We start from the raw sequence: 11,740 nt of genomic DNA on the forward strand, positions 1-11,740 counted from the left end.
ATACAGTAAATGTGGACCTTCTTACAGAGGATAAGTTAGGTGTAAAACACACTCGGGGGTGTGCTGTGACGGGGAAATAATCAAGCCTTATTAGGCATGGAGTGTATTATGGCTTTTAAACGACATCAATTATTTCAAGTGTAAATAAATAAAAAAAAAAACTTTATATCCAGAAAAAAAAAAATCACTGACACTGGAGACTCCTTCCTTGAACAATATGCTTTATTCTGTTTATTGTAAGTATAAAGTACACCATGTGATTATTCTGTTCTATAAAAAACGTAAATGATTAGACCTTGCTGACCAATCAGGATCATGAATTCACCAGCATTTCTCCTCGTTCCAGGCGTGATGCTCAGCGCTTGGTGATACTCTGAGTACTCAGGGAGGGAATGGATTAGGGAAAGATTCCCCTCCCTTTTTTTCGATGACAGCGGAGTTAGAATTTTATGTCCCCGACATTAATCGCGAACGGTCTGGCGATTGGCACTTCCCCGGTAATTGTCCATGGAGTGCTAAGCCTGTTTCCCTCACCGAGTCGAACAGCCTACCATAATAGCCGTGATTTAATTTAGCTATTTAACCTGTAATTCCAGCAATATTTATTGAAGAGCGAGGGGAGAAAATTGGGCCATTAGGCGCTGAGGATGAATACACCGAGATGAAAATGAACACGCCTAACTGGTAGTTGACCTCCGCGTTCCGTGGCGGAATTTTATTAGCACGGGCCGCTGTAATTACCGCAAATTGAATCATAGAGAAAACCAAAATCATCTGGTAATGAGCATTTTTTTTTTATTATTATTATCCGCTATTGCACTTCCAGACTGGGCTGTGAGGTGTGACGTCCCTGCACGAGCTCTGGCTCAAATCCGAACGCCAAGCACTCTGGAGTTGAAACTCGGTATTTAAATAAAAACAGCTTTCTCTTCCTAGGCATGCGTATTGTTTTTTTTGTTTTTTTTTCTGAGAAGGAACAGGGGGATGGGAAGTGCTGCCAATTTATTTGTGAGCATTGTCTTTTTTCTGGACGACATATGGCACATCCTGTAAGACGCTGTGAGATGCAAATTCAGGGGAGTCTGACTTTAAATGAGGCAGCGACGGTGACATGAGCCCTTTTGAAGAGTGCACATCACAGTACTCCGGGGAGAAACAGCAGGGGAGCACCCACAATGCCGTGCGGCTGCGACGCGCACCACCCACCTCTTCTCTTACAGTACGAGAGCGTTCGAGTGAAGTGCCTGGCGCGGAAACCCCGCAGTCGCAACATCAACTCGGGTTATTACCTGCGTTTTCGTTTTTTTTTTTTTTTTTTTTTTTACTCCTTGGAAGAACCGCAATTAAGCTTTCGACTGTTTATCCGTAAATGAAATGAGATGGCTAGGAAGGAACGATGATGCTAAAGGCAAAGACAATCTGCTCCACGGATGCACATTCACAACATGCCTTTTGATTCCATTTTTTTATTTATTTTATTTATTTTTTGAGAGAGAGTTTTGTCTCACAGTAGATTCCAAAAGTTTAAGCCTCTTTTAAGCCTCCGTGGCGCTTCACCAAACACCAAACAGCAGCCTGAGACTAATTAACAAGGCGTGCGTCTTTCTGCACATCTGTCCGAGAAGAATCTAACTCGATTCCCGAGCACAAGTGTCCAGACTAATAATTATTCTGTTCTATAGTCATCCAGAGGCTCGTGGTGAGGAGTAGCAGTAAATGATCATTAAGGGCCAGACTGTCCTTAATCAATACAGAACACACTCCTCTTTCAGCGTTACACCAGCATCAATCATAAGTCACATGTATATAGCAGTCTTACAGAAAGTCACCCAGACAAATTCATACACATTTTTTTACATGTATGTGTCTGTGTGTGTGTGTTTTTAGACACTCCGCTTGTTTTTACATAAACCTTTCGAATGTGTTTTTCCAATAAGAGTGTCTGACTCAACTGTTGTAATTTGACGTATTAAACTTACTAAAGAAGGCGTTTTTGTTCAATAATTTTTTTACACGTGATTCATTTCTACAATTTTTTATAATCTACACCACACGCGTAAGAATTTGCGCTTTTTATTCATTTCTTTATGTATATGATCCGTTTATTTCCATGTGATTGTTCGCACACGATTTTTCTTTTTTTTTTTTTACAAAATTATTCATTTCCACATACAAATCTTTACACGCTTTTTATTTTCGAAAGTGATCCTTTGCCTGTTTACTTCTTTATGCGATTCCTTACAGGTGATTTTTTTTGTCTTGTGAATTTTTCACATCATTACATAATATGTTATGTGTTTTTATCATTTGATTAAGCACGTCCACATGCGCCTTTGTGTTCTTTTCGCACGTGACTACATAATGTCATGTAAAAAAAAAGAGATTTTTACATATATGTGATTTTTTATTATTTAAAACCATAGGCTGTATAGTGTACCTGTGTGTTTATTGTTCAGCATGATTTAAAAAAATGCTTAGAAAAATATTTTTGCATATTTATATATATTTTACGGACTCAACAGTTTACTATAACTTTTTCCCCCCAAATTACACATTTCCATAAATATTTTTCAAAAAATAAATATAATACATTATATGCAATATAATAATAGTACCATGTAAGTAAAATAGCGTACTTTTAGTATGGTGTACTAACTTCCTTGATAAAAGCATTATTATTATTATTATTATTATTATATAACCAAGATATAATTTTAGATTTCTTATACAGTTATAATAGAACGATGACCTTTTCTTTACACATGAGCTTTAAATACAACAAAATTAATGCCTTACTCTGATACATACCTTATTTTTTTATTATACTGTACGTGTTGAAATCATTGCAAATGAAACTCAGCCATGATGAAGCACTTGTATTTTCGAGGCATTTCTCTCTCTCTCTCTCTCTCTCTCTCTCAGAGGCATGGAACTGTTTTTACTGTACAGGTGTTTCTGTTGGAAATTTGGATGCCATAAGTGTAAATGCCAAAAACAGGAAGCTCGGCTCCCTTATAGGTCCAACGAGCTACTGAGAGATCCTCTCTCTCTTCGCTCTCTCTCCCTCCTCCTCCTCTCTCTCTCTCTCGCTCTCTCGTTCTCTCTTTCTCTCCTGCGCTCGCTTTTCCCTCTTTCCTCTGTAAGTCGTCCAACGAGGCTCTTGCCAAAGCCGTGTGTGAACCACAGCCAAACAAAACACAGGCAGCAGTCCAGGCCAGCGCGGCACGCTTCCACTAATAGAGAGAGAAAAGGCTTCCAGACCCAACACGCTACTTACAGCACGGCGAAATTCTTTACGCTAGATAATAGCTTAATGACAGCCTAAATGAAGTCCCCGTAGTAAAAACCAATGTCAGCCAATGAGCACCTCATTAAAGGATGCTATATCCCCTTTTCCCTCCCCCTCCTTTATTCGGTTTCGAAAGCGAGCCTCATTGTGTGGAAATCTGAAATTCCAGGAGATTTCTCCTCTTTTGTCCTCGCCTTACAATTCCCTTCCATTTCTCTTTTCTTTCCAAAAACTATCGGCTTACTATTACAATATATAACAATCTGCCAAATGGATGAAAAAGAGAACACCTTCACCTCCTCACCATCTCTCTCTCTTTCTCTCTCTCTCTCTCTCTCTCTCTCTCTCCCGTCACTGTGAACAAATTTGGACGCAGGAATGATTTCAGGGTTTATCTCTTTTTTTTTTTTAAATCTCATTATTAAGAACGGTATGAATAGCAATCACAGAGAGAGCTGCACATCCTGACTCTGTGTCATTTTTTTTCATCTAGATTTATTTGCTTTTGATTAAAAAAAAAAAAAAAAAATGGAATTCGTACTCATGATGAGTTGTGTTTAAAGAAGTGTGTTTATTTGCGAGAAATGGAAACGGCGTCTCGTTACTTGTCAATCATTATCATCGTTATTATCGTTGCTATGCTAGAAGGAAGAATTAGCGCCTTTAATTTGTTCTTGTCAGTCTTTCTTTCTTTGAATTTCTATGGAGTTAAACTAAATTATTTTCCCCTTTTATTTATTTTATTGCCTAATTTATTGATTTGTCCTGGTGTTCGTGATTTCTGTCGCTCCTTTACTATATAAACATGCAGCTGAATATATATGCTTGTCCATGCATTTGTTCCTGCATGTGTATGCATGTTTATGCATATATGTGTGTATGTGTGTGTGTGCTACTACAAGGCTGGGTGGTAGAAAAAAAAAGAAGAAAAAAAAAAAAAAAGCTTACAGCGCCTGGTTCGACACAAAGGCCGCTGGGAGATGATGCTGTGCTCGGGATGCAGTGCAGGTTTTTCCCCTCTCTCCCCTTTTCTATTTTTTTTCATATGGAAATGTGAAATAATGGGGTGATTAAATAGAGCTGTATATTAAAGTACAGCTGACATTAGAATTAGCATAATGTGCTCTCGCCTCAGGCTGCATACTTTATTTGCCATCTGCGTCGGACTGCGATTCCCCCCCCGGGAGGGCAGACGCTGAACACTCCTCAATAAACTCACGGCCACAAAACTACCATCCCGGGCAGCGGCCACTGATTCGTCTTAATTGTGGGGCAGAAATGAACATTCGGCTCCCTGATGACTTCTGTTTGGTCTGAAAGAAGTTGAACTAGTAGTCTATAACTAAGCGCTTTAGTAGAAAACAGCACACACACCCACACGAACACGCACGCACACACGCACGCACGCACACTAGATACAAAGCCACCCTGTTTTCAAGACATCCAGGCCTCCTTTACATGGAGCATTATCTTTTCAAAGCCTCAGCCATAAAACAACAAGAAGGCGGAATAGCTGAATAGTGTGTGAATTTTCAAGTGTGTGTGTGTGTGTGTGTGATTTTCAGAAAAAAGAAAGGATGGCCTTTGTGTGTAAGCGTATGCTCCGTCCACTGTAATTAAGTCGAACTCTGTAGAGGACAGGACACACCGCAGAGGCGAACAGCTGTGTTCTTCGCTCTCCTTAACACAAATCGGGCGCATAATGAGCGGGAAAACTTTAATGCTTCATTTTCGTTTCCCGGCGAAGGACAGAAGCGGGGTAAAACCGCAGATAATGATGACACGTTACAGTTCAGAAGAATGCGACGTTTCATACAAACTTGTTTTAGAAAATTCTACTTATAAGTATTTTAGGCTAAATATTTTTATAGAATGCTAAGATAAAGGTTTCTGAATTTTTATACAAAATAGTTTTTTTTTTTTAAAAGTACTTAAAAAAAATTGTTGCATATTTTTCCACACACTTTGATATCATTATGTGATTATCTAGGCAAGCTTTAATCCTGTTGTTTTATTATTTTCTTGTGATCATAATGTCAGGGTCGTAAACACACACTGCCGTGGCACGCCAGGTTTTTTCTTGAGCAGTTGTTTCTGAGCCATGTGTAGAGGAACGCAAAAGGCCTGAGCTGAGCCATTCAGCTGATCTACTCTTTCTGATCCTTCACAATGGATCTGAACCAGCCCTGTCCTTACTCTGCATGCTCTGGTCTTATTGTGCTGGTCGCATGCACACACACACAGCGGTGCATTCAAGGGAAACACTCATAAACGTGCACGCGGAATCAAACACCCGAACAATTACAGCAGCATATGTTTTCCTGCATGTATTAAACTGGTGCATTAGGTCAGAACACCGAGCTTTCATTTCGTAAATAAATGGAACTCGTTTCCGGAGCACACAATTACCATTTCCACTCTGTGTATCTTTTTTTTTTCCTTCCCTTACGAGTCCCTCAGGAGCAAAGCTGACTGTTTAGCATCCTTTTTCACCGTACGCTCGCTATAGAGGCCTTGTTCGTGCTGCCTCCGTAACGAGTCCCCTTTGCATTGGCGGACCTGTGCACTCGTCCCGCACCTTCATCAATTAGTCATGTGTAGTTAAAGGTACAGAAGGGGGCTAGTTGTACCCCTGCTAACATGGAGTACACCACACACACACACTAACACACACACACATGCACAAGTACACATGCACACACACGTATTAAAGATCTGATCATGATTTTGCTCCCCTACTGGAATGCAAGCGTTTTTGAAAAAAAAAAAAAAAAAACATCAAAATAATGTGACGGGGGTTTTTAACTTTAACAAATAATTGCTTTTAAAATGCTAGAAGGAAGAGCGCAAGGTCAATTTGGTGGTTAATTTGCCATTCCACGCCATGCCGAGGAATTGTTTCCGAGCATTATTTTGTACTCAAGAGAACGGCATGTTTGGTTAAAAAGTTCTGCTAATGTGGTGTTATTAAAAGGTTGGACTTTTTTTCCCTTTTTTTCAGGGTATGCAATAGTAGAAAAAAAATTACATAAATTCTTAATGGATGCGCAAATAATACCCTTAAGCTACTTCAAATGCCAAAGACCTTGACACGGAATAACAAACTTAGCATGAATCCCCCCGTGAACCCCCCCCACACACACACACAGCCTCTTACATTTCAGCAAGCATTTTTCCATTCTTTATTAGAAACCATTTATCTTGATGAACCCATTTTTTAAAAATTCTTTTTTATTTGTTTTCTAAAGGGGACAAGTTTATTTGTTTGATAGTGATAAGAGCCCCTTAAATCACAGTTTAAGTTGTTCTTTTCCAATTTAGTGCCATATTACTTTGGCATCCTATGACGACCTCGATGCTTCAAGGGGTTTCTGAGTTTTGAATGCACGGCACTAATAATTCCGTCGTTTGCGAGGGGGAAGATTAAAGACGAGTTCCTATAGGAGATGTCATGTTCCCACAGCGCTAGCCCATCAGAGCCCGGGTATGGAAATGCTCTTGTCACGAGCTTGTCAAGTATGTGCAGTGCTCTTCACAGGGCAGCATGATGAGTGAGACCGTGCCTATTGCTCAGGGTGTGAGGCAAATTTTGAAGCATGTCAAATGCCCCAGAGCGAAGGCTGTTCTTTGAAGCATCCCATTGCTTTGCCCTGAGACCACACGCTTCATTTAAAAGTCATGCTAAAACACACAGAATTTCCCACAGTTGTCCCACAATGTTGTTAAATGGTAGTTCGTTTAGACGCAAATAACTAAAAGCTTTTTTTTCTTGTCTTCTTCTTTTTTGCAGGTAGAGATGAACCTTCAAGCTACATATGCACAACATGCAAACAACCCTTCCCCAGCGCCTGGTTCCTCCTGCAGCATGCCCAGAACACACACGGGATCCGCATCTACCTGGAACCCAACAGCTCCAACACTTCGCTTACTCCACGGATAACTCTTCCTCCTCCTATTGGTGCTGAGTCAATACCCCAATCACCCTTGACCAACTTCTTAGGGGACAACAACCCTTTCCATTTGCTCCGGATGACCGGGCCGCTGCTCAGAGAACCCACACCGGGCTTCGTTGAAAACCGTCTCCCAAACACACCGCCATTTGTTAGCCCCCCTCCACGGCACCATCTAGATCCCCATCGCCTGGAACGCCTTAGCGCAGAGGAAATGGGTTTGATTTCCCAGCATCCTAGTGCCTTTGAGAGAGTGATGCGCTTGACACCCATGGCCATGGAGACCCAATCCATGGATTTCTCGCGCCGTCTGCGAGAGCTGGCGGGCAATAACAACTCCACCCCTCCGCTCTCACCCAGTCGTGCCAACCCTATGCACCGCCTGCTCAATCCTAACCCCTTTCAGCCTAACCGCAAGTCACCCTTCCTGAACACCCCTCCACTGCCACCAATGCCCCCAAACAGCACCACGCCACCACAGACACAGGACAAGAGCAAATCCTGTGAATTCTGTGGGAAGACCTTCAAGTTCCAGAGCAACCTGATAGTGCACCGGCGAAGCCACACAGGAGAGAAGCCTTATAAGTGCCAGCTGTGTGATCATGCCTGTTCTCAGGCCAGCAAGTTGAAGCGCCACATGAAGACCCACATGCACAAACCCGGCTCGGTGACAGGTCGCTCAGATGATGGTCTCTCTACTACTAGTTCACCTGAGCCAGGTACTAGTGATGTCACAGGAGATCCTATGAAGAACAGGGATGGTGACTTCCATGGTGAAGGATTAGGGGGAGACAATGAAGAAGAGGAGGAGGATGAAGAAGAGGAGGAACTGGAAAATGAGAGTAGGCCTGAGTCAAACTTCAGTATGGACTCGGAATTTAGCCGTAACAGGGAAAACGGCTCCAAACCACAAAATGACGAGAAGAGCCTCTCTCTTAGTAAAATGGTAGACAATGTGGGGATGAACTCTATTCAGCAGTACAATAACTTGATCGTTGACAATCGAAAAAGGCTTCCCTTTTCAAAGAGGGGCTCAGATGGACAGAGAGACACAGGAGATGAGGACTCTGTGGTAGAGGAAATGGAACATGTGGAGCGGGCCACAGTGAATGGCAGGAACTGTGGCTCGGGTGATTCTTTCTCAGGCCTGTTCCCTCGCAAGCCCACCCCTATCACCAGTCCCAGCCTCTCCAATTCCTCCAAAAGGATCAAAATAGAGAAAGACTTAGACATGCCCCCAGCATCTCTAATCCCCTCAGAGAATGTCTACTCTCAGTGGCTGGTGGGTTATGCTGCATCACGACACTTCATCAAAGACCCCTTCCTTGGCTTCACCGATTCCAGACAATCGCCTTTCGCCACCTCCTCTGAACACTCGTCAGAAAATGGCAGCCTACGGTTCTCCACTCCTCCCGGGGACCTGTTGGATGGGGGCCTTTCTGGACGCAGTGGCACTGCCAGCGGTGGCAGCACGCCTCATCTGTCTGGAGGCCCGGGACCAGGACGTCCTAGCTCTAAAGAGAGCCGGCGCAGCGACACGTGTGAGTTCTGCGGCAAGGTTTTCAAGAACTGCAGCAACTTGACGGTGCACCGGCGTAGCCACACGGGCGAGAGGCCCTACAAGTGCGAGCTGTGCAACTATGCCTGTGCGCAGAGCAGCAAGCTCACCCGCCACATGAAGACGCATGGGCAGCTCGGTAAGGAAGTGTACCGCTGTGACATTTGCCAAATGCCCTTTAGCGTCTACAGCACGCTAGAGAAACACATGAAAAAGTGGCATGGCGAACATTTGATGACGAACGAGGTTAAAATTGAACAAGCTGAACGAAGCTAAGCCAGATTTTCCATTTTGCCTCACAATTCCTTGAATATTAAAAAAGGGTAGCTGGATACTCTGTTTTTTTTTTTCTTTTTCAAATAATAATAATAATAAAAATATTGATGATTTTAATTAGATTTGCCTAAGAAACTGCCATCTGAGAAAAAAGACAAAAGCTAAGGGAAATTGGAGCGGGTCTAAACTGCCTAGTTTGGCAATTTTTTTTTCAGTCTGTCTAACCATGGACGAATTAGATGATGTTTAAATGGAGCCTTTAACTGTGCAATAATTTCTGTATTTATTGGATTTCGTATTGTTTTGGCATGTGCAGGTGCATTTTTCTTTCGTTTTTTTTTTCCGTTGTCTTAACTTTTAAATTCAAATGCTGTGATGTTTTGTTGTTGTTCTTAAACCCAGACGAAACAAAAACCTGAGATTTAATTTTTCTCCACATACAGAGTACGATTTGAGAGATCTTCAGGCCGCTGCTCATGAAATTTAAGCTACATGTAATTTCTTGAAGAGAAGCCGGGTTCGATTTTTTTTTTAAGAAACTGAGAAAGCTAATTTTTGTTTGTTTGTTTGTTTGTTTAATTGATTAGACATATTAGGATATAAGCGGACAACAATCCTTAGACTTTGTAGCATGAACTGATTTCAGACTCGTCAATCTAATTGGAAATGTACAGTAGCACTGATTGTCGGACATGACGGTAAATCTGGAGGGGTTTTTGGTACTAAGTACCGATCCAGAAAAGACTAGGAAAATTTTTTGCTCCAGTTCTTGCTCAGATGCTAATAATGCACAGACATAATTAAGGAACAGGTCTTTTTTTCTCTTGTCCTTGGTTGCTTGATGGCTAGAGCAAACTCCAAGTATCAACACGACTACCTACAGTACCTAGCTATAATTAATTATAACCACACTGACATTCCACAGTCAGCCAAACGGTCTTTTATGGGTTGATATCGATGATGGAGATTATGCAGGAGAAATACTATTTATTATCTTAGCTAGCACTTCTAATTCTAATGATTTGACAAGATAAGTTGATTGAACGTTAGGGTAAAATGTTGAACCGATTTTGCCAGATTAGCTGGAAGATTCAGTCATCCACTCATTAATCATATGTCAAAGTGCATTTTTTAATGTATATACCAATTTGCAATCATTTGAACAAAAAAAACATTTATAATGTACTGTAAAGGTGAACACATACACAAATCGTATGCACGGAAAAAAATGTTTTAATCTGTTTAAGCGAAAACAGTAAGACTATCTTTTTCTTTCTCTCTTCTCATTCAGGACTTCCTGTGATGTGTAGTTGAAGTAGCAACACGCATAAAGAATGCGCAGCTGATTTTTTTTTAAAGCTTCCCTTCCTTTTCCTTTCCTTTCCTCTCCCAAACCCCTCCTTTTTGTTTTCTCTCAACGATCACTCCCAACACCTAAATCCCAACCTTGATTTGTATTTTACCACACTGATATATAGAATCGAGGAGATAACATGGTTTAAACAAACAAAAAAAAAGACAGAAAGAAGAAGAAAAAGAAGAGAGAAAATCAGCCGCATCTCTTTGCAGTTCGTCACCGCACTTTATGATTTGTCTTTGTGCATTCACGACTTCATGGAGAAAACGGCTTCTGAGCAAGAAATTACGCGGAAAGAAAGGAATTTTTTTTTCAGTTTTGCGAAAGGGATCATCTGAGATTCAAGTGCCAGTGTTGCAAGGCTTGGCTTTCACAGCACCGACACTATAAAAGTGAAATTAATTTATTTGGACGTTTTTTTTTTGTACTGCCGCATCAATTTGACATGAGTGTGCCTTGAATACTGAATACTGATCTTCCTATTTATTGTCTCGCAAAAAGACATAATGCAAAAATTTTTTTTTGTGCAAAAAAAAAAGTCCGTAGATTAAATCTGCTTCTAAAAAATGAACGAATCAGCGATCGTAAATAATTCTTGAATGGAGATTCTTGATAAAGAATAAACAGCACAACAGTAATGTGTCTGTGTTTGTAGATATGTATGTGTATGTACATATAGCACAAACACACACACATTATAGACGTATATATGTATATTTCTTCACTTCAGGATATGACGCAATCCCTAGGTTAAACATTGTTTTTCTTTTTCTTTTTTCTTTTGCTACAAATAGACAAGGAAGAGACTGGACGAACATCAGGAACTACAGAAACTAAAAAAAGACATTAGTGCACTCTGTCTTAAAATACGTTTACAGTATTGAAACAAGGGTAAAATAATATTTCTGTGTATGCGTGTTTCAAACAAAACAAGTATTTTTTGTTTGTTAGTTTTTCATTGTTTTTTTTTCTTCTTTTGCTTATAAAGTTTCTCTGAATGCCACAGTGGCTATATGTATATTGGTTTTTTGGTGACGGGGTTTTAGTATATATATATATATATATATATATATATATATATATATATATATAAATATAAATATATATATTAAATTTTTTTCTTGTTTACTGTTAAAGTATACCAGTATTTGTAATATTGGAGAATGCCTGGGCATTTTACAAAAGACAAAAAAAAAAAAAAAAACTTTTTTAAAAAGATTTTTTTTATTTTTATTTTGCAGTCCAATTTTAATGGTGGGTCTCGATTTTTTTATGTTCTTTTTTTTTTCTTACATTTTTGTCACTGTAAC

At 40.4% G+C, this 11,740-nt stretch overlaps 1 protein-coding gene across 2 annotated transcripts in view; it reads left to right on the forward strand.

The window, feature by feature from the left end:
• The window catches only part of bcl11ba (BCL11 transcription factor B a), a 50,116-nt gene extending 38,652 nt beyond the window's left edge, over positions 1-11,464 (forward strand). The window contains exons 3-4 of one of the 2 annotated variants that reach the window (XM_053510057.1): positions 7,080-8,936; positions 10,365-11,464. In XM_053510057.1, the coding sequence (XP_053366032.1) occupies positions 7,080-8,936; positions 10,365-10,387 (1,880 nt within the window). In that variant the 3' untranslated portion in view covers positions 10,388-11,464. Of the gene's footprint in view, positions 1-7,079 lie in introns of both variants that reach the window. The other variant, XM_053510056.1, reaches the window with a different exon arrangement.
• Positions 11,465-11,740: the final 276 nt, after the last annotated feature.

The sequence above is a fragment of the Clarias gariepinus genome, chromosome 13 (assembly GCF_024256425.1).
Source record: "Clarias gariepinus isolate MV-2021 ecotype Netherlands chromosome 13, CGAR_prim_01v2, whole genome shotgun sequence".
NCBI lineage: Eukaryota > Metazoa > Chordata > Actinopteri > Siluriformes > Clariidae > Clarias > Clarias gariepinus.